General features: G+C 50.6%; 1 protein-coding gene and 1 pseudogene across 6 annotated transcripts in view; one reads left to right on the forward strand and one right to left on the reverse strand.

Moving 5' to 3' along the window:
- RAB11FIP3 (RAB11 family interacting protein 3) overlaps positions 1 to 21920 on the forward strand; it is a 94630-nt gene extending 72710 nt beyond the window's left edge. For 2 of the 6 annotated variants that reach the window (XM_053556902.1, XM_053556903.1), the window contains 9 exons: positions 793 to 828; positions 7956 to 8049; positions 9615 to 9718; positions 13262 to 13402; positions 18513 to 18594; positions 19353 to 19490; positions 19763 to 19918; positions 20087 to 20227; positions 20394 to 21920. In XM_053556902.1, coding sequence (XP_053412877.1) covers positions 793 to 828; positions 7956 to 8049; positions 9615 to 9718; positions 13262 to 13402; positions 18513 to 18594; positions 19353 to 19490; positions 19763 to 19918; positions 20087 to 20227; positions 20394 to 20507 — 1006 coding nt within the window. In that variant the 3' untranslated portion in view covers positions 20508 to 21920. Of the gene's footprint in view, positions 1 to 792; positions 829 to 7955; positions 8050 to 9614; positions 9719 to 13261; positions 13403 to 18512; positions 18595 to 19352; positions 19491 to 19590; positions 19919 to 20086; positions 20228 to 20393 lie in introns of those variants that run through there. The other 4 variants (XM_053556904.1, XM_053556905.1, XM_053556906.1 and 1 more) reach the window with 3 other exon arrangements.
- Positions 1347 to 6341, reverse strand: LOC128561078 (protein-L-histidine N-pros-methyltransferase-like; annotated as a pseudogene).
- Positions 21921 to 22511: the final 591 nt, after the last annotated feature.

Genomic DNA, 22511 nt, shown 5'->3' on the forward strand with positions numbered 1-22511 from the left:
ATAAGTACAAAGGATGAACTTGGAACTGAGAAGCAATACATCGGTAGCTAGCACAGTGTATATTGCTCCATAAAGTAGATTTTTCTGCCTGCTCCATGAAAGAAAATCATAGATGTGTCTGGGTCAAGGAAGCTGAAGAGAGATAGGACCTGTCTGGCTCCTGTGAGTGCAAGGATAGTGATGGCTCTCTTTACTGAAGAGGAGGGTATGTCTTGCAGGTTGAGGCTAATAGTTAAATTGGAAAATATAGAACCCTGGAATTCAGAAATGAGTGATAAGGTAAGTTTGGTCCTTTTTGCTGCAGCAAATGGCTAAGTCAGACAGACAATATGTAATTAGCTTCATTTGCGGCCCTGAAATGTCAACAGGAAAGATTTCCCAAGTCACTACCCAGGCAAGTGTTTGCAGTATAAAGTATTAGTGCCTAAGTTAATTCGGGAGTAATTTGCCTTCAGAAGCATTGGCGTTGGCTGATGGCTCAGACTTGGTACAGGCAGCTGGTGGGTCCAGGCACTGGGGTCAGCCTCATCTGGAAATTTCCTTGCAGGGTGGAGTAGTAAGATGTGGCAGAGGCCTTGACTAGGCCCATTACATGGTGCTGTGTCCTTCCCTGCTCTGCTGACCAGGCCTTCCATGCATGGAGCCTGCCTGTGGACAGGGCGCTGCATGACCACGTGCATGAACAAGCTGCCCCATTCCCATATCTCTTCAGCCTGAGTTTCCTGTCTCCTCCTGTTCCTCTCTCTCTGTTCTCTGACACAGTTTTCCTGTTTATTTTGGGTTTTTGCACAGTCCAGCAAAGCGGCTCTCCAGCAAGAAGGTGGCAAGGTAAGCAGATCCTTGATTACATATTGAAGAATGTTCTTAGGAAATGTATAACTCATCATAGTTTCTAAGAAATCATTTTAGAAAACACTCTGTTCTAAAGCATTTTTAAAAACTTATAGGAGTTTCTTTTCATGAGTTGGGACTATTTTGAGGGGATGGATTGTGACAAAAACTTCCAGGGCTTGGGTGGCGCCTATGGCTCAGTGAGTGGGGCGCCGGCCCCATATACCGAGGGTGGCGGGTTCAAACCCGGCCCTGGCTGAACTGCAACCAAAAAATAGCCAGGCGTTGTGGCGGGCGCCTGTATTCCAGCTGCTCGGGAGGCTGAGGCAGGAGAATCGCGAAAGCCCAAGAGCTGGAGGTTGCTGTGAGTCCTGTGATGTCATGGCACTCTACCGAGGGCGGTAAAGTGAGACTCTGTCTCTACGGAAAAAAAAAAACAAAACAAAAAACTTCCAGGGCTGTGGATTTGGACCTGAATTTATGGCCAGAAAGTGTATGGTGAAAGCCTTTGGCATTCATCGTGTTATGTCGTGTGTTCGCTGCAAGGTCTGGAAGGGGCTGTGGCCCCAAAAGTCTGCATTTAGCAGGTATAGGTTAACTTCAAGGTAGAGACTGGGTGAGGGCCCTGACCTTCTGCTAAGCCTGCACCTTTCCTAGCCCTCTGTGCTCCCTCAAGGTGAGTCAGAGGTGAAGGGCTGGGCCTGACTGATTCCTGGAGATAATTTCTTCACTTACAGTTTTGGATGCTCAGTGAGCTTCCTGTACGAAAGATGGCCACACACCCTTGTCTTCCTCCCTTCCCATTGTTCACTGAAATCAGTGTCAAAAGGTTTGCCAGGTGCCCGTGCCATTTGCAGAGTCATGCGGTACTCTCACTACAAGCCCTCTGGGCAGTTGTGCCTCTGCTGGGATTAGAATGGCTCCATGTTTTCATTTGCTGCATCTTAAGTTGCTGTCCTACCTTCTTCCAGTGGGGCCTTCCCCTCTGGCTTGTTCTGGACCATTCCCTTTGGAACCTCTTCTCTGCCCCTTTGCACAGAGCGCTTTTGAGTCTCATGACTTTGGTCTTAGGTGTGTCTCTCTCATGCCCTATGAATCTCTTTGTCTCAGGGCTCCTTCCTGCTTCCTTGGTTCCCTTTCCTACAGCTTTTGTCTGGCGTATCTTCCTGCAGCTTCTTGAGAAAAGATGTATCCAGGGGATAAATTGAGACTTTGGTAGTTACTTTACTTTCTTTTTTTTTTTGTAGAGACAGAGTCTCACTTTATGGCCCTCAGTAGAGTGTCGTGGCCTCACACAGCTCACAGCAACCTCCAGCTCCTGGGCTTAAGCGATTCTCTTGCCTCAGCCTCCCGAGTAGCTGGGACTACAGGCGCCCGCCACAACGCCCAGCTATTTTTTGGTTGCAGTTTGGCCGGGGCCGGGCTTGAACCCGTCACCCTCGGTATATGGGGCCGGCGCCCTACCGACTGAGCCACAGGCGCCGCCCTTTTTTATTTATTTATTTATTTTTAATTTTTTGCAGGTTTTTTTTTTTTTTGAACCCGCCACCTCCAGCATATGGGTCCAGTGCCCTACTCCTTTGAGCCACAGGCACTGCCCAATTACTTTACTTTTATACTTTGGGTTGATATGGAATTCTAGATTGTAAGTAATTTTCATTTAGAATTTTTTTTCTTTTTTTTTTTTTTTTGAGACAGAGTCTCACTTTGTCCCCCTGGGTAGAGTACTGTGGTCCTAGCTCACAGCAACCTCAGACTCTTGGGCTCATGCAGTTCTCTTGCCTCAGCCTCCCGAGTAGCTAGGACTATAGGTGCCCGCCATACCACTTGGCTATTTTTTTTAGAGTTTGAGTCTCGCAGTTGCTCAAGCTGGTCTTGAACCTGTGAGCTCAGGCATTCCACCCACCTCGGCCTCCTGGAGTGCTAAGATTACAGGCATGAGCCACTGCTCCTAGCCTTTTTTTTTTTTTTTTTTTCTGTTCTTCCTTTGTTACGATTCTCTTGCCCTTTGCCTCCCAAGTAGCTGGGATTACAGGTGCCCACCACCACACCCAGCCTTTTTTTTCTTTTTCATTTACAATTTTTGAAGACATTGCTTATCATTTTTCTAGTACCAGAGTTGATACTAAGAGGTTTAATGCATTCTGATTTGTTTTCTTTGTGAATATTTTTCTCTCTGGAAGTTTTTTTTTTTTTTTTTTTTTTTTTTTTGAGACAGTCTCACTATATTGCCCTCGGTAGTGTGCCGTGGCATCACAGCTCACAACAACTTCAAAAACTCTTGGGCTTAAGTGATTCTCTTGCCTCAGCCTCCCAAGTAGCTGGGACTATAGGCGCCCGCCACAACTCCCGGCTATTTTTATGTTGCAGTTGTTATTGTTGTGTTAGGTTAGCTGGCCCGAGCCGGGTTTGAACACGCCAGCCTCAGTGTATGTGGCCAGCACCCTATCCACTGAGCTACAGGGGCACCTCCAGTTCTGTTTCTTTTTTTTTTTTTTTGTAGAGACAGAGTCTCACTTTATGGCCCTCGGTAGAGTGCCGTGGCCTCACACAGCTCACAGCAACCTCCAACTCCTGGGCTTAAGCGATTCTCTTGCCTCAGCCTCCTGAGCAGCTGGGACCACAGGCGCCCGCCACAACGCCCAGCCATTTTTTGGTTGCAGTTTGGCCGGGGCCGGGTTTGAACCCGCCACCCTCGGTATATGGGGCCAGCGCCTTACCAACTAAGCCACAGGCGCCGCCCCAGTTCTGTTTCTTGATTTCCAAAATTCCTGATGGTTTCTGCCACTTTCCACCTGTGTTTTCTACATAAGGATGGACAGGCAGGACCAAGGCAAGGATAACTCTGCCTCTTCGTTGGCTCCAGAACACTTCTGATTCCTTTTAACAAAGTTGGGGGCTGATCACAGCAGTCCAGCAAGTTCAAGCAGCTGGTGACATCATATTGGAGCTCTGTATTCTGTCATTCATTAATACCAAGTATTCTGTATTTCTTTTTCTGAAGCTGCCATATCATAGTTTCAGAAAGCTCAATGGCATAGATTCTACAAAATGAAGCCTCGTGATTTCTGACTTCTCCATCTCTAGCACCTAAATCAAGAAGTCTATGGGTTTTACCCTCGGGGTTAATTTTAAGCAGTCACTGAAATTGAACTGGTAAAAATACAAACATGAGCTTCTTCCTAGTAACCCATTGATAGATGTTCTAGACATAAATCGGATAAAAACAGATGACACAAAAGAATGATATAATTGGATAAATACCCAGCTTGATTTCTAATCATCTTGATCAAGGTAACTGAACAAAGACAGCCTGGAGTGATTCTTATTTCTTTGTTGCACACATTTTACTGGTGGTTCTCCTTCCTGCCCGTCTTGTTCACATTAAGCGAGGGTCTCTGCAGCATCCATATCCTCTGCACTAACCACACAGATGCCAGGCTCAGGCACAGCCAGCTCACTAGCAGTCTCACTCTGATCACTGCTGGTGCAGGTGAGGAGGAGGAGGTGGTACTGCTGCCGCTGGCTGCTCCTGCCCTAGCTCAAGCCATTGTGCCCAACTTGCCCATTCAGTACTATCACAGCCAATGTGGGAGATACCCCTGTACATTTATTTATTTATTTATTTATGTTATATTTTTTATTGTTTCAGGTTAATTGAGGGTACAAATAATTAGGTTAAATGTTTGCATTTGTTAGGTAAAGTCCCTCTTATAATCGTGTGCCGCCCCCAAGAAGTGTGCCATACACCTTATCGTCGTGCCCCTTTAGTGGGAGCAAAGAATATCCCCTGTACTTTTTTTTTTGAGACAGAATCTCACTATGTTGCCTTTGGTAGAGTGTCGTGGCATCACAGCTCACAGCAACTTCAAACTCTTGGGCTTAAGCCATTCTCTTGCCTCAGCCTCCCAAGTAGCTGGGACTATAGACACCTGCCATAATGCCTAGCTTTTTGTTGTTGTTGTTGTTGTTGTTGCAGTTGTCATTGTTGTTTAGCTGGCCCAGGCCAGCTTCAAACATGCCAGCCTCAGTGTACGTGGCTGGCGCCGTAACCACTGTGCTACGGGCGCTGTGCCCTTTTTGTTTTTTGTTTTGTTTTTTTTTTTTTTTTGAGACAGAGTTCCACTGTGTCGCCCTCGGTAGAGTGCCATGGCGTCACAGCTCATAGCAACCTCAAACTCCTGTGCTTAGGCAATCTCTTGCCTCACCCTCGCAAGTAGCTGGGACTACAGGCACCCACCATAACGCCCAGCTATTTTTTGTTGCAGTTGTCGTTGTTTTAGCTGGCCCAGGCTGGGATCGAAACCTCCAACTTAGGTGTATGTGGCTAGTGCCGTAATCACTGTGCTATGGGTGCCAAGCCATCCTATTTATATTTTTTTTTTTTTTTTTTTTTTGTAGAGACAGAGTCTCACTGTACCGCCCTCGGGTAGAGTGCCGTGGTGTCACACGGCTCACAGCAACCTCTAACTCTCGGGCTTACGCAATTCTCTTGCCTCAGCCTCCCGAGCAGCTGGGACTACAGGCGCCTGCCACAACGCCCGGCTATTTTTTGGTTGCAGTTTGGCTGGGGCTGGGTTTGAACCCGCCCACCCTCGGTATATGGGGCCGGCGCCCTGCTCACTGAGCCACAGGCACTGCCCCACCCTATATATTTTTAAAAAAAATTATTTTTGGCTGGGCATGGTCACACCTGTAGTGTCTCATGCCTATAATCCTAGCACTCTTGGAGGCCAATTCAGGTGGATGTCTAAGCTCAGGAGCTCGAAACTAGCCTGAGCACAAGAGTGAGACCCTGTCTCTAAAAATAGCCAGGTATTGTAGGGGCACATATAGTCAGAGCTACTTAAGAGGTTGAGGCAACAGGATTGCTTGAGCCCAAGAGTTTAAGGATGCTGTGAGCAATGATGCCATGGTATTCTACCAAGGGCAACAAAACGAGACTCTCAAAAAACAAAAAAGAAATTCTTTCCTTGGGTAGGGCACCGTAGCTTACATCTGTAATCCTAGCACTCTGGAAGGCCAAGGCAGGAAGATCACTTGGGTTCAGGAGCTCAAGACTAGCTTGAGCAAAAGTGAGACTTTGTCACTATTTAAATTATTTTCTTGGCTGAGCGCAATGGCTCGTGCTGTAATCCTAGCGCTCTGGGAAGCTGAGGCAGGTGGATTGCTTGAGGTCAGGAGTTTGAGACTAGCCTGAGCAAGAGTGAGACCCTGTGTGTACTAAAAAAAAAAAAAAAAAAAAAAATAGAAAAACTACCTGGGTCTGGTGGCTGGCACTTGTATCTCAGCTGCTTGGGAGGCTGAGGCAGGAGACTCACTTGAGCTCAGGAGTTTAAGGTTGCTCTGGGCTATGACACCCCAGCACTCTAGCCTCAGCAACAGAGTGAGACTCTGTTAACTGAGCACCTGTTGAAGCACCAGCAGCTGTAGCATGTGGGGCCTCTGGGGCTTATACAGGACCTTGAACCCCAAGGTCCCTGAGCCGTGGGCTAGGCAGTACCTATCATGGCCACAGGGCTGGGGACATGTATCTAGTGGAGCTGGTTCCACAAAAGACATACATGCCTGTGTGCTCTCCAGCTGGCTGGCCCAGGCTCTGAATGTGACCTTGAGTGCGGCTCCTGGGATCTATACTTTTCTTTGGGACCCTGGCTGTCACTGCCATGGAGTACATTTGAAAATCACACATTGCTTGGTGCCTGTGGCTCAAGCGGCTAAGGCACCAGCCACATACACCTGAGCTGGCGGGGGTTCGAATCCAGCCTGGGCCTGCCAAAAAACAATGACAACTGCAACCAAAAAAATAGCCAGGCGTTGTGGCGGGCGCCTGTAGTCCCAGCTACTTGGGAGGCAGAGGCAGGAGAGTCTCTTGAGCCCAAGAGTTTGAAGTTGCTGTGAGCTATGATGCCACAGCACTCTACCCAGGGCAACAGCTTGAGGCTCTGTCTCAAAAAAAAACAAACAAACAAACGAAAATCACACATCAAGGAAGGGCACAGTGGCTCACTGAGGCCTGTAATCCCAGCACTCTGGGAAACTGAGGCAGGAGCATCCTCTGAGCTCTGGAGTTTGAGACCAGCCTGAGCAAGAGTAAGACTCCATCTCTACTAAAAATAGAAAAACTAGGGCCAGTTGCAGTGGCTCACGCCTATAATCCTGACATTCTGGGAGGCCAAGTCAGGCGGATTGCCCTGAGCTCACAGGTTTGAGAACAGCCTGAGTAAGAGTGAGACCCTGTCTCTAAAAAAATAGCCGGGTGTTGTGGTGTGTGCCTATAGTCCTAGCTACTAGGGAGGCTGAGGTTAAGAGAACCACTTGAGCCCAAGAGTTTGAGGTTGCTGTGAGCTATGATGACAGCACAGCACTGAACCCCAGGGTGACAGAGTGAGACTCTGTCTCCAAAAAAAAAAAACCATAGCCAGGTGGAATAGCTTGTGCCTGGGGCCTGTAATCCTAGCACTCTGGGAGGCTGAGGTGGGTGGATTGCCTGAGCTCATAGGTTTGAGACCAAGCCTGAGCAAGTGCGAGACCCTGTCTCTAAAAAAATAGCCAGGTGTTGTGCCAGGAACCTGTAGTCCCAACTACTCGGGGTCCTGAGACAAGAGAATTGCTTGAGCCAAGAGTTTGAGGTTGCTGTGAACTATAATGCCATGGCACTCTGCTGGATGCGACAGAGTAAGACTCTATCTCAAACAAAACACAATCCTCAAGAGTGTATACAGGTGTTGTGCATAAAGGTCAAGACCCTGAATTAATGTTTCACAGGCCTCTGATATCACAGTGAAGAGCAGCGTTGTCTTTTATTGCACCTGAGTACAAAGTACCCTCATGTCATTAGCTGGTGGGGAGCAAGGTCATGTCCCTATCAGGCTCCGAAGAGCGCCAGGACAACACACACCACAGAGCACGACCTCCTTGTTCCTAGTCCCTTGGTAAAGGCCTCCACTCCAGGATACCCACTTTGTCTAGTGCTTTGTCAGAAGGCAACTCCCTAAAGAAGGAGAAGGCCTGACCCTGATAATGCTGTTGTCTGCTTTTCATATTGATTTGGAAATGCTTGTGTTTAATGAACTTGTCCTTTGGTTTTTTTCTCCTTTCCTGTGCTTGTTTTTTTTCCATAGGTACCTGCACCAGTCAGGGGCTCTCACCATGGAGGCCTTGGAGGACCCTCCCACTGAGCTAGTGGAGTGCCCCGAGGAGGACATTGCTGACAAGGTAGGCCCTGGATGGTGGGAGGGCCCTGTGTTGATGTCAGGGCAGAGTGTGGAGAGACTTTACTAGACTTGAGGACAGGAGGGCCCTGTGTCCATGGCGGGGTGCAGTGTGAAGTGACTTTGCCAGGCACTCTGCCATGTGATCTAAGAGGCAAATATGAGTGCTGGCTTAGCACATCAGGGTGCACCTTGTCAGGACACCCAGCAGGAGGTGGCAGTATAGTCATGGGGCTAACAAGACCACATCCAGCCCTGACACTCCTAAGCAAGTTTCCTCTGGGCTATAGTGGCTGTGGGATAAAAAAGGAACATTTCATGTTATACATGAAGAGGCAATGGAGAGGGACAGAATGGCAGTGAGAGATGCCTCTTGTCCTGTGTGCTCCTGTTTTTACAAGAGTCAGTTCAGGAGGAGCAGGTTGATGCTGGCAGCATCATGGGAACCCCAGAGATTCAGTTCACCAGGCCCTTGGAGGCGGGATTTGAAGACCTCGGCCTGCAGTGATACCGTCAGCATGAGGAGTGGGCTCTTCCCTGAGCTTCACATGAGCAGGTTACACGTGGAGGGCTGTGATCACAACTGCTCCTCAAGGAGCAGCTGGACCCCCACCACGAGAGGGTAGCAGCAACACCCTCTACCCCCTCCTGCGTACCCACTGCCCCCCCATGCACCCACTACCCCTTCCTGTACCCCCGCCCCCTCCTACACACCCACTGCCCAGTTCCGTGCACGTACCAGCCCACTGCCCCCCTCCATGAACCCACTGCGCCCCCGCGCCCTCCTGCATACCCACTGCCCCCCTCCATGAACCCACTGCACCCCCACACCCTTCTGCATACCCAACTTTCCCCCTCCATCAACCCACTGCACCCCCGCCCCCTACTGCACACCCACTTCTCCCCTCCATGAATCCACTGCAACCCTACTCCCTCCGTGTACCACTCCACTGCTCCCCTCTGGCACCCCCAATCCCCTCCTGCACATCCCAACCCCTCCTGTCTCACTTCTTTAACCCCTCCTCTGGGACATCTTTCATTTTACACTCTGCAGACCAAAGCTGAGTGTTTCCTCTGCTTGGCTTCATTCCTCTTCCTCCTGTCTCTGTAGGTGTCTATTACCCATCTCATTGTGAGTTCCCTGAGAGAAGGTCTGAGTCCTGGGTCTTTCTGTTCTTCACATCCACGGGCACATGGGCTACCTCCTTTGGCTAGGTCTGGCAGAGCCAGGAACCTACCTGTGTATGGATTGGGGCCCGGGCCTTGCTGCCTCATGTGGCAGTCAGCCCAAAGGGTCTCTTCTGCCCCAAAGTTGGAACTCACATGATATCTGCCCTTGAGCTGTTGAGCAGACATTGCTCCAGCCCCTTCATCCTGTGGTAGGCTATACTGCAAGGGGTTTATGGGACAATCTCAAAGAATGAGTTAGAACCAATTCCAGCTTAGCCAGGTGCATCTGATACTGTGCGGTGCTCAGAAAATCCCCAGTGCTGCCTCCCGAGTAGTTCCTTGGGATGGGCTCTTCTGCTTCCTCCTATTTCACCCTCAAGCTATGGTCTTGTTGCCAAGGTCGTCTTCCTGGAAAGGCGAGTGTTGGAACTGGAGAAGGACACCGCGGCCACTGGTGAGCAGCACAGCCGGCTGAGGCAGGAGAACCTGCAACTGGTGCACAGGTGAGCCTAAGCAGACACTCTGGGTCTGTGGCTTGGCACTTCCTGTGTGCTCCTGTTAGCATGTCACCCCCACCCTCACCTGACTCAGTACTCTACACAGTGGGTTCTGGCCTCTGCTCAGAGGTGTGGTTCTCCCCGGGAGTTGCCTGTCAGTCTCATGCTAAGAGCCAGCGAGTATGGTGCCTTGTTAGCACAGGTGGCAGCTGACACTCTAATAGGGACAGTCTTCACTGGCCACCATACTGGAACCCTAGACACACTTGGAGCCCTAGAGGGATAGCAAGGGGAGGGGCCTCTCAGGAGCAGCTGAGACCTGCACTAACACGGACGAGGAGGCCTGGCAGTTTATGGACACAGGAACTGATACTTGGCCATGCAAGCACTCAGGGACATGTGGAGTGAAGCCACAAGGAGACATCACACTGCTGGCTATGCTCCACCCAGAGCCTCTCTAGGCCAGTGTTCTGGTGACGTCGGGAGTCCTCATAGGACTTGGCAGAGGGCCACCTGCAGCCAGTTAACAGTTAACTGTCAGGGACCTCTAGCTTGTGAGCCCATGTCTAAGAAGCCAGGAACTGAGGAAATATTCCCAGTCGTAGGTGCATTTTCTCTATGCCAGTTGTGCTCATTTCACTGCGTGATCCCATTCACCCTTACACTCACCCTGGGAGGCAAGTCTGCTACTGTCTCCCTTTCATAGGTGAGGACAGTGAGGCTCAAGGGAGCCCAGGTGATTGCTCAAGGCCTCCGAGATGGCATTGGGAGTGAGGGGCGGACTGAATTCTATGCCCTTGGAGTCCTCTGCACTAGAGGAGCAGGGACAGAAATAATGTCTACATAGATCTTGACCTGTCTTTGAAGAATGTAGCTCATAGAAGTTGCTCACCAACAGAAAGTGAAATGAGTGGAAACACTAGATGAGCGACGGGATGTGCAGTGCAATTACAACTGGGCAGGAGTGCTGAAGAGGGGACAAAGGGAGGGGGTGGGAGCTGTTTTCCCCACTCCTGTTTGCAGACTTTCCTTAGAATACAGTATGATCTTCAGACCAGGCATGCCACATAGTCTCGGCCAATTTGCAGTGGTGGTTCTCGTGCAGAGTAAGATGAGCTCTCCAGGCTGTGCTCACATGGAGCTGAGTTCTGACAGAGGCAGCAGGGAGGCCCAAGAGGCACTTGTGGAATCTGTGGAAGAGGCTCTTTTGTGCACCTCTGTCCTGGCCAGGATGGCTAGGCTATCTCCAATCTCCTCCACAACTTCAGGCAAGAACTCTGTCCTCTGAGCTTCAGCTTCCTCATCTCCAGATAGTGCTGGCCGCAGGCCCAAGTGCACTTGTGTTGATAGTAGGGCATTCGCATTGTGACTCAGGTGCCCCTGCTACAGAGGATATTTGACTCCTACTTCGGTGTGCTCATGCTGCATGATAATAGCATGATGCCAGATACCTGCCCCTCAGCATCGGTAGGTCAGTCTGCCCCTGCACATACATACTGAGCATCGGGAAGCATTGTGTTATTGTAGGTATGACTGCACATCATTTCAGCAAAGTGAAAATAAGCTCTCTTGTGGGCTCATGGCTGCCCACTGTGGGATTCTTACCAGGGGAGTGCTTACCGCCAGCTCTTGCTGTGGAGCTGGTAGGAGGTGATGGCCACATTCATGAAGGAGGTGCATTAAGTATATGGTGCATCTCCAGAGACCATTGCTGCCATCTCCTCTTTGTCAAGGGAACCTGGACAAGTGATTAGCCTTTTTTCTTGAGCTAAAGGTGAAAATTCTGTTCTAGTCTGATGTATGTCTGTCAGTTATCCATGTGTGTGGTGTGATATCCACAATCCTGCTTCAAGCCATCCTGTGGCCAGGCCTCAGCTCTAAGGTCAGCCATAGTCAGTTCTCCTAAGCAAGATGTTTATGTTGCTCTTTCTTGTTGTTACCCATTTTTAGATGTCGACCCCACTCTGGCTGGTTTATGTCTAGCCCTGCTGCACAGCTTTCTTCTGTCTACCATCCTCCTTGGAGTTCTGTGTGCTTTCTTCTGTGTTTGGTTTCTTATTTTTTGGATCCCACATTTTCTTCTTTTGCTTACTCATTTTCTGAGGAGAGCATCCCCTGATAGGTTCCCAGAAAAGGATACACAGGAGCCAAGTTCTTTTATACCTGCACATCTGAAAATATGTTCATTCTCTCCACCCCAGCCTCCAGGTAATAGTTTAGCTAGGTATAAAATTCTAGGTCAGAAATAGATTCCCTGAAAATTGGAATATGTGTTCCAGGCTATAGCTAAGAGGCCTGCTGTAGTTCTCCACGTAACCTCTATTTCCTACCCCAGGCATCTTGGTTAGGGCCTCACTGTTCTCTGTGCTGGGTACCCAGTGGTCAGCCGTCAAATCCAGAAGAAATGTCCTGCAGCTTCAGGAAGGTTTCTGGAGCTGCTTCTGTGCAGCCTCTTCCTTTCTCATTTGCTGTTAACCACAGAGTGGGCCTTCTGGACATTTCCCCCTCTTTTTTTTTTGGAGACAGAGTCTCACTTTATCACTCTCAGTAGAGTGCTATGACATTATAGCTCACAGCAACCTTTGACTCCTGGGCTTAGGTGATTCTCTTGCTTCACCCTCCCAAGTAGCTGGGACTACAGGTGCCCGCCACAATGCCTAGCTATTTTTTGTTGCAGTTTGGCTGGGGCCAGGTTCGAATCTACTACCCTAGGTATATGGGGCTGGCGCCCTACCCACTGAGCCACAGGCATCACCCCCTCATTTTTTTTTTTTTTAATACTTTTTGAATCTCTTAACTTTGTCTTTCTGGCTTTTCCCCAAACCCCCACATCTCTGGGCTCTGAGCTGCTCATTGTGCTCAATGGCTGAAGGTAGAGTAGCTGCTAGTGTCAGTGCAAAGTGCCACAGGGACCTGGCGGACTTGGGCCCTCTGGATGTCTTGGCAGGGTTCCTGTCCACTCACCCTACCACAAGTTGGCAGTCCCTACAGGTGTCAGCTAAGGTAGGGGTGCAGGGACACTGTCCTTGCCACTCCAGGGTCCTGTATTGTGAGGACCCTGGCCATTTAGGAGGCAATTCCCTGCTTCAAAACTGCCCCTACCAGGGATCTGGATGCCCATCCTGCGCCTCCTCCCAGGTGGAGGCCGGCTCTCTCAAGGTCTTTTTTTTTTTTCCCCAGTGGTAAGATAGGACTTTTGTTAGAAGTTAGAAAGGAATACAGAAAAAGTAAAAAGCACCAGAGCTTGGGCGGCGCATGTGGCTCAAAAGAGTCTGGTGCCGGCCCCATATGCCCAAGATGGTGGGTTCAAGCCCAGCCCTGGCCAAAAACTGCAAAAAAAAAAAAGTACCAGAGCTTCTGGAAGGGGGAAAGAACTGAGAACTCACTCGGGAGTCTCCACGTGGGCTCTTTTATCTAGGGGTATTAGGTCTTCTCTCAAGGTGTTGATGCTGCTTTGCGCTCAGGTGGAGAAAGGTGGAGTAGGGAGCCACAGCATATCCCAGGATGACCAGGCAGGCTCATGTCCTCTCCTCCCCTTTGCCTTTCAAGAGCTAATGCCCTGGAGGAGCAACTGAAGGAGCAAGAGCTGAGGGCCTGCGAGGTGGTCCTGGAAGAGACCCGGAGGCAAAAGGAACTCTTGTGCAAGATGGAGAGAGAGAAGAGCATAGAGATTGAGAACCTGCAGGTCAGGTGGGTCATGGCCTCCCAGGGCAGGAGCCCCTACCCCAGAAGGTACTGTCTAGGCATAAAGTTAATTTTGGAAAAAGTGGGAACCTATGTGGAAAAAGCCTTAAAGTGCTCCTAAAGGCCATAAGAGATCTAAGTGCAAAGACTGACCCTGTTTGGGTGTCATTGAATCCAAATGTCTGTCCAATTGATATATCCCAATCCAAATGTCAGTCTTTTTTCAAGGGAATTTTTCAAAATTACTATTTTTTTTTTTTTTAGAGACAGAGTTTTACTTTATTGCCCTCGGTAGAGTGCGGTGGCATCACAGCTCACAGCAACCTCAAACTCTTGGGCTTAGGCAGTTCTCTTGCCTCAGCCTCCGGACTGAGGTGCGAGTACTGTAGCTGCAACTACAGGTTGCCCGCCACAACTCCTAGCTATTTTTTTGTTGCAGTTTGGCCGGGGCTGGGTTCGAACTTGCCACCCTCGGTATATGGGGCCGGCGCCCTACTCACTGAGCCACGGTGCTGCCTCAAATTACTTTTATGCTCATTTGGAGGCATAAGCCATAGATCAGTCATAAAAAGTAGGAAAACACAAAGAGAAAAAGAGGAGTAACCACGTGATTAAAACATACTCTAAAGGCACAAAGATTAAAGCAACACAGTAAGTACAGCAGGAACCACCCAGTGTTCTGCCTCTGGGAACACCATCCCCTGGGGGGGTCTGTGGCTTGGTGCCACTTATAAGGGAGGGTTTTCAAGCATTGTTAAAATGTGTACACCAGCAGGTGACAGAAATGCCTGTTAGCAAAGGAACCTGCGTCTCAGCTGCATCTCTTTCTCTTTAGGGTCTGTTTCTGCTGTGTGTCTGGGTCATGAGAGTGAGGGATGTTATTTCACACAGTTTCTTAAACTGGGCCTGTGCTACTTTTAGTTTTCAAAATACAGTAGGGTGTGTATGTGTTTTGTTTTATTTTGTGATCACCCTTGGGTAGAGTGCTGTGGCCTCATAGCTCACAGCAACCTAAAACTCCTGGGCTCAAGGAATCCTCCTGCCTCCACCTCCCAAGTAGATGGGTCTACAGATCCCACCACAATACCTGGCTAGTTTTTCTTTTCTTTCTTTTTTTTTGAGACAGAGTCTCAGTATGTTGCCCTTAATAGAGGCTGTGGCATCACAGCTCACAGCAACCTCCTAACTCTTGGGCTTAAGCGATTCTCTTGCCTCAGCCTTCCTAGTAGCTGGGAATACAGGCGCCTGCCACAACACCCGGCTATTTTTTGGTTGCAGTTGTCATTGTTGTTTAGCAGGCCCAGGCTGGGCTTGAACCCTCCAGCCTCCATGTATATGGCTGGTACCCTACTCACTGAGCTACAGGCACCAAGCCTAGTTTTTCTATTTTTAATAGAGACAGGGTCTCGCTCTTGCCAGGATGGTCTCAAACTAATGCGCTGAAACAAAATCCATCCTCCTAAAATACAGTAATTTTTATTTATTTATTTTACAGGGGTCTTTTTTGTTTGTTTGTTTGTTTGTTTGTTTTGGCCAGGGCTGGGTTTGAACCTGCCACCTCCGGCATATGGGGCTGGCACCCTACTCTGTTGAGCCACAGGTGCTGCCCTTTTTTTTTTCTTTTAAGAGTCTCATGGGTGGCGCCTGTGGCTCAGTCGGTAAGGCGCCGGCCCCATATACCGAGGGTGGCGGGTTCAAACCCGGCCCCGGCTGAACTGCAAACCAAAAAATAGCTGGGCGTTGTGGCGGGCGCCTGTAGTCCCAGCTACTCAGGAGGCTGAGGCAAGAGAATCACTTCAGCCCAGGAGTTGGAGGTTGCTGTGAGCTGTGTGACGCCATGGCACTCTACCAAGGGCGATAAAGTGAAACTCTGTCTCTACAAAAAAAAAAAAAAAGAAAGAGTCTCACTATGTCATCCTTGGTAGAGTGCCATGGCGTTACAGCTCATAGCAACCTCTAACTCTTGGGCTTAAGTGATTTCTCTTGCCTCAGCCTCTCAAGTAGCTGGGACTACAAGTGCCCGCGACAACGCCCGGCTATTTTTTTGTTATTGTTGTCATTGTTCTTTAGCAGGCCCTGGCCAGATTCAAATCCACCAGCCTCATGCATGTGGCCCTAACCACTGAGCTATGGGTGTCGAGAGCCATGGGTGCTGAGCCATATTCCAGCTTCTTTAGCTTGTGTTTCTTTCCTGCTCTTAAGGATAGGAAGATACATTTTTACTTTATCTAAGAACTCCCAGGCATTTTCAGAGGTGGATGACAGAAAGCTGGGCAGGGCAGCTGCCTTACCTGTTCCACTGTGGGAGGCTCACTCCTTGGACAGCAAGTAGGGCAGCTGGGTCAGTATTCTTTCCCTGGTTTTGACACATTGTCATTGAGTGGGGTCATGATACAGGTGTGTGCTTCTCATATGTGAGCATCAGGTGCCGTCTCCTTTGGTACCTTACCACTGGATCTATGGGATAGGGCCATAGCCATGTCAGACATCCTGCCTTACACATGAGGCCCTCAAGGAGCACTTGGGACCAGCATCACAGACTCTCCTGAGCAAGCCTCCTGCCCACCTTGTGCACTCAATTAGTGCCACTGCATTGTAGATCCTGTCACCTCCTGTTTCTTCCTGGGGTGACCACCAGAGGTCATCCAGGGTATCCTCAGGGCAAAGTACGTAGGGATTTGCTCTGCCACTGTGCTTAACAGTTGGTTCTGTGAAGCAGGACCCTCTCGGGTCAAGGGCACCTGAAGGCCCACCCTCTGCCAGTTCTGTGCTGCTCAGAAGTTCCCATCTCACATCAGATACTGTGAATTGGAAGGGACAGCAGGGTGACAGAATGATGAGGACAGCTAGACTAGGGAAAGAAACTGGGCTCCTTGGAGAAATAGCTGATTCTAGGGCTGGGACAGGGGAAATATAAGCTGAACCTGGAGCATCTTACAGTTCCAGAAAGTAAGGAAGTTCTCAAATTAAAACAAAACACACAGGTACACACTGTGTCCTGATGTCAAAAGGACACAGGAGCCAACTAAAAGTTCCCAGTGACCAACAGTGGAACAATTTGAGCAACAAGCTAACACAGACACTACTGGACTATAGCCCAGAATATAAAATAAAAATGCATAAGTCCTCCGCTTGGCATCAGCCACATATACCAAGGCTGGTGGGGTTGAACCTGGCCTGGGCCAGCTAAAACAATAACATCTGCAACAAAAAATAGCCAGGCCTTGTGGCGGATGCCCGTAGTTCCAGCTACTTGGGAGGCTGAGGCAAGAGAATTGCTTAAGCCCAAGAGTTTGAGGTTGCTGTGAGCTGTGACACCACAACACTCTACTGAGGGTGACATAGTGAGACTTTGTTTCAAAAAAAAAAAAAAAGTGCATGAGTCTGGAGTGCCACAAAGCAATGACTGATACATAAACAAATAGGACTGAAGATACAAGTCTCCCTCATGGGAGAATTCCAAATAATACCTGTAGACCCCACCCCACTCCTGGAGGGTGTCTAGACTCAGTGACCAGCACCCAGAGGACAGAGTGAGTGGGAGAGTAGTGACTCGGCAGAGGGCACCTGGAAGACACACCCCAGCCAGAAGATGAGAGTCCTGTGGATGCCAGCTGTCCTCATGTAGGATAGACCCCTCACTGCATGGGTATTTTCCCAAACCTGCCACCCAGTCTAGTCACAAGAAAACATCCGGCATCAGGCTTAGACCTACAATCCTAACACTCCGGGAGGCTGAGGTGGGAGAATCCCTGAGCCCAGGTTTAGAGACCAACCTGAGCAAGAGCAAGACTGTCTCTGTTAAAAATAGGAAACTTAGGCTCAGCACCAGTGGCTCAAGCAGCTAAGGCGCCAGTCACATACACCTGAGCTGGCCGGTTAGAATCCAGCCCAGGCCTGCCAGACAACACTGACGGCTGCAATCAAAAAATAGCCGGGCGTTGTGGCGGGTGCCTGTAGTCCCAGCTACTTGGGAGGCTGAGGCAGGAGAATCGCTTGAGCCTATGAGTTGGAGGTTGCTGTGAGCTGTGATGCCATACCACTCTACCCAGGGCGACGGCTTGAGGCTCTGTCACCAAAAAAAAAAAAAAATAGGAAACTTAGCCAGACATTGTGGTTGAGCACCTATAGTCCCAGCTACTTGGGAGGCTGAGGCAGGAGGATCACTTGGACCCAGGAGTTTGACGTTGCAGTTTGCCAAGTGAGGCCACTGTACTCTAGCCTGGGCAACAGAGCAAAACTTTATTTCTAAAAATAAAGAATAATAATAACCAGACAAGGCCAGGCATGGTGGCTCATACCTATAATCCTAGCATTTGGGGAGGCTGAGGCAGGTGGATTGCCTGAGCTCACAGGTTTGAGACCAGCCTGAGCAAGAGCAAGACCTTGTCTCTAAAAATAGCTGGGTATTGTGGCAGGTGCCTGTAGTCCCAGCTACTTGGGAGACTGAGACAAGAGAATTGCTGTGCTGAAAAGTTTGAGGTTGCTGTGACTATGATACCAGAGCACTCTACCAAGGGTGACCGGTGAGAATCTGTCTCAAAAAAAAAAAAAAAAAAAAAAAGTTAATAAATAAAACGCAGTTCGAGGATGTTCTACATACTACATGACCAGCACTACTCAAACCATCAAGGTTGTGAAAAGGTAGGGAAGCCCAGGGCACTGTAGCAGATAGGGGTTGGAGAAGTGAGGAATATGTAGTTGCCAGGGTCATGGGGTGAGGCAGTGGTCCTGGGCAGATAGGGCACTGGTGGGAAATGCACAGCATCTGCAGTGGGTCAGCAGCATGTCCCAGTATGGGTGTACTGGGTGTACCCTGGTGACAGCACCAGAGGTGACAGAATGGGACAGGGCCTATGGAGACTCTGCTGTGTCTTTACCTTTTCTGTAAGCTTAAAATTATTACAAAACCCAAAGTGTATGTAAAAACCATTGACACCTAATGATATGAAAGTTTTGCTCACAATCACTTGTGTGGGGTAGCTAAAGACTGGTCATGGTCGTTTGTGGGTGTCTGTGGGTCACCTAGCAAGGCTTGCTGGGGATACAGGACCTCCTTCCCTCTGTGGAGGCCCATTTCCTATGAGCAGGTCCCAGCCTTATTCTTGTGCGCCAGGCTGCAGCAACTAGATGAGGAGAACAGTGAGCTGCGGTCTTGTACGCCCTGCCTGAAGGCCAACATCGAGCGCCTAGAGGAGGTGAGCTATCTATCATCACTGTGCCTGGGTCCTGAGCTGAGCAAGGGCTTTCCTCTGCCCACTGCGCTTCACACCAGCTAGGTAGTCAACACATGCTAAGTCCAAGTTGCCAAAGCAGGGCACCTACACAGCTGACCAAGGGGTGCTGTGGGGTGCAGCTGCTGACCAGGTCCTGCTGTGCTGTGTGAGGGAATGAGGCCAGCTCAGGGCTCAGGTTGTCATCTCTGCTGGAAGACACTGGGCCAATTGCCCAGCCTCCAATTCCCCAACAGATTCAGGATCCACAGGATCCATAAGTTCACTCTTACATGACCGCAGGTCTGACTCTAGGAATGATGTCCTTTGTGGGGCAGATTCCAACAGGCAATCATGTGGCACCATAGGGCTCCCATCCCCCACCTGGTTCACTGAGAAGCCTCCTCCCCTCGTCTCTCACTAAGGGTCTTCTAGAAAGTGCCAAAATGAGTGTTCCAAAACCACTTAGGCTCTGGCTCCCATGAGCTAGAGGAGCCAGGCTGGAGTTGCCTACAGCCACTGAGTCAGTTCCTGTTCATGCAAAGGCCCTTCCTGCCTCCCCAGCACTGGGGAGTGCACCTCACCCACAAGGCAGGTCAGCCTTGATGGGAAAGCTCGGATAGCTCCACAGCCCTCCAAGCACTAGAGCCACCACATTGACATCGGGGTACTGAGGGATGGTCCTGGGGGACAGATGGGATGGGTAGGTGACATGTGTCCATGCAGGTGTGTCATCTTTGCAGGAGAAGCAGAAGTTGCTAGATGAGATTGAAGAGTTGACACTTCGGCTTAGTGAGGAGCAGGCAAATAAGAGGAAGATGGGGGACAGACTAAGTCAGGAGAGGCACCAGTTCCAGAGGGACAAGGAGGCAACCCAGGAGGTGAGTGAGTGTGCTGTGCTGAGTTGCCCTCTGCCCTCACCCCTTTTGAGTGCAGCCTGCTCCCTGGGGGGAGGCGGCAAGGAGCCCTTTGTTCCCACAGCCATATTGCTCCTGATGCAGCTGCTGGTGCACAGTAGCTTTGGGGAAGCATATGTGATCGTCCTCCTGAGAGAGGGTGGCCAGAAGGACCCCAAGGTTCTAAAGCCAAGGGATGGCCAACAGTTGCCCCCTCGGTGCCCGGAGCCCCAGCTCACCCTGCGGTCGCCCTGCAGCTGATTGAGGACCTTCGCAAGCAGCTGGAGCACCTGCAACTCTTCAAGCTGGAGGCTGAGCAGCGGCGGGGCCGCAGCAGCAGCATGGGCCTGCAAGAGTACCACAGCCGCGCCAGGGAGAGCGAGCTGGAGCAGGAGGTCCGCAGGCTGAAGCAGGTGCAGCATGCATGGGTCACTCACACCCACGTACCTCTTATAGAACTTTCCCGAAGGCTGGGTGGGAAGGGGAGCACATGGAGGGCCAGCGTCCAAGATGGAGGTCTTGCCCAGGCTCAGCCACCAGCAGCAGCCATGACCCAGCTGTGACACTGTTATGTCTCCCAGGACAACCGTAGTCTAAAGGAGCAAAACGAGGAACTGAATGGGCAGATCATAACCCTCAGCATCCAAGGTGCCAAGAGCCTCTTCTCTACCGCCTTCTCGGAGTCCCTGGCTGCGGAGATCAGCTCAGTTTCCCGGGATGAGGTAATGAACCCCTTGTCTGCCCACTGTTGTCAGTTGGCTGTGGCCTGTGTACTGTGGTCCAGGGCCTGTTGAATGTGGCGTGTGGCCTGTGTGCTAAAGTGTGTGATCTGTGGCCTGTTTGCTGTGGCTCATGTGCCACAGCTGTCATCCTTTGCTCTTCTTACAGCTCATGGAAGCAATTCAGAAGCAGGAAGAGATCAACTTCCGTCTACAGGACTACATCGACAGGATCATCGTGGCCATAATGGAGACCAACCCATCTATCCTAGAGGTCAAGTAGAGGGAAGACCCAGCCCAGGCTGGATTTAGGACTCTGCCAGCACCCTGGGTAGCCTGTCACACCATGAGGAACTGGGATCAGCAGTTCCCATGGCCAACTGAGAGCTTCCAGGGAGCCTTCGTGCAGCTGGGATGGGGCCAGTAAAGACTTGGGCAGGGGCAGAGGGTCATGGAGAAGGGAGAGAGAAAGGGAAGTCCCAGGACTGGGGCCTACTGCCCGTGAGGAGTGGCTAGGCCTCCTGGAGGCTAGAGCCTCCCAGCCCCAAGTCTGCCCAGTATGGATGTCTACACTTCTGTTCAGCAATGATGGGCTCAAGAGCCTCTCTGCAGAGATGATGGGTAGTTTCTTAGGCTGGCACAAGCCCCTCTGTGGTCTCCTCATAGCATACCCCTGTCAAAAAGGTCCCCCTGGGGGTGCTGCTTGCCCACACATGTACCCCAATGCAGTGCTGCCCAAGCCTTGCCATTCCTATGTGGCATACAGGCCCCTGGTCCCTCACATTGAATGTAGTGATGTGGGAAGGATGGGCAGGCATGGTTGGCTTGTGGTCCCTGCTCAGCTCTCCCTGAACTGCTCAGGCCATCACCCTGCCTAATTTGGCCACTTCAGCCCAGCTTTGGGCCCAGGGTCCTTCAGGCTATGCGGCTATTCCCACAGCCCAACCCTCACTGCAGTACCCTTCGGGGCTCTAGCCCTCCTCTTGGGGCTGGGCAGGAGCCCAGTAGGACTGTCCACTCTGAGATGAGGATGTGAGATTCTGACTGTGTAGAACTCTTTCCCTGGACGAAGTGGAGGCCATCAGCTGCCTGCCCCCCAGGTGCAGGTGCTGCTTCTCAGCCAGTGTGGCCTACCCTAGGCTCCTGGAGTCCACACCCTCTCCACACATTGTCACTGCCCTGGGTAAAGTCTGCATTTCCTGGGCCAGAACCCAACGTCTGGAACCCTGTTTTCTTCTGGAAGTCACTGTTTTTCCCAAGTGTGCAATGCTGCAGGAGGATGGGGCAGGGAAATATCTCCAAGGACATCAGGGGCAGAGGGAGGCCATCCTGCCCTGCATCTGCCGCTTCCTGGTGCAGTAGTGTCATCCCACAGTGGCTACTGGGCCTGCCTCGCCTTCTGGGTGTTGCTGGGTGGGTTGAGGCACCACCGTGACGTGTGCACACGTGTGCTGACCTGCTTCCTTCCGCCCTCCCTGCAACCTAGCTTCTACACTAAGATTTAAGATGTTGCCTCGTATTGTACATTTCGGGGAAAGCCTTGGGTGTAAATCAGTGTAAACTTGGAGGAGAGATTTTTCTATCTTGTAGAGTAGGTATTTTTTATAGATTGAAGGTTGATCAATTTTTTAATACTTTCAAGAGAGAAAACTATCTGTATACACATGAAATATATATATGTATAATATATAAATATTGGGGCCCTGCATCTCTGTGCCCAGGTCTGGCCCTGGGGACATGGAGCTGTGTCCTGCTCCCTTCTCAGCAGTGCTCACTGTAAATATAAGTCACCAGGAGACAGTGTGGGACACAGCTATCACCTATGTGCACACTGCTCCTGCCTCCATTCCTTGAGAACTGGTTCTTCCTGCCTGAAGGGTTGGGGCCTACCACTGATTAAAGCTGTTACTGTTACTGCACATGCAGAGGCTGGCTTCTTCCTCTGAGGGGACTGTGGGTTGAGATCAGGGTGCTCTTTGGACCTGCCCCAGCTCCGCCCAAGCTATTTGGGGCCATCAGTTACCTGGGCTCAGACCACAGGAGACTTCTTTCCTTTGTAGTTTAGTCAGGCCAAGACCCTAGCTGAGGCCCCAGGATTGTACCTCCAGGCTGGGCTGACAGGATCTAGAACTGATGGCCTGCAGCTCTGCTGAGGGGCATGCCTAGGACTCCTCACTCATCCCTGTGGGGTAGGACTCATCCCCCAGGTGCTACCCAGGAGGGCTGCTGAGAGGGCACTGAGGGATGGCTGGGCATAGGGGCAGCACAGAGGTGTCCAAGCATTAGT

This window comes from Nycticebus coucang, chromosome 12, assembly GCF_027406575.1.
Source record: "Nycticebus coucang isolate mNycCou1 chromosome 12, mNycCou1.pri, whole genome shotgun sequence".
NCBI classification, from domain to species: domain Eukaryota; kingdom Metazoa; phylum Chordata; class Mammalia; order Primates; family Lorisidae; genus Nycticebus; species Nycticebus coucang.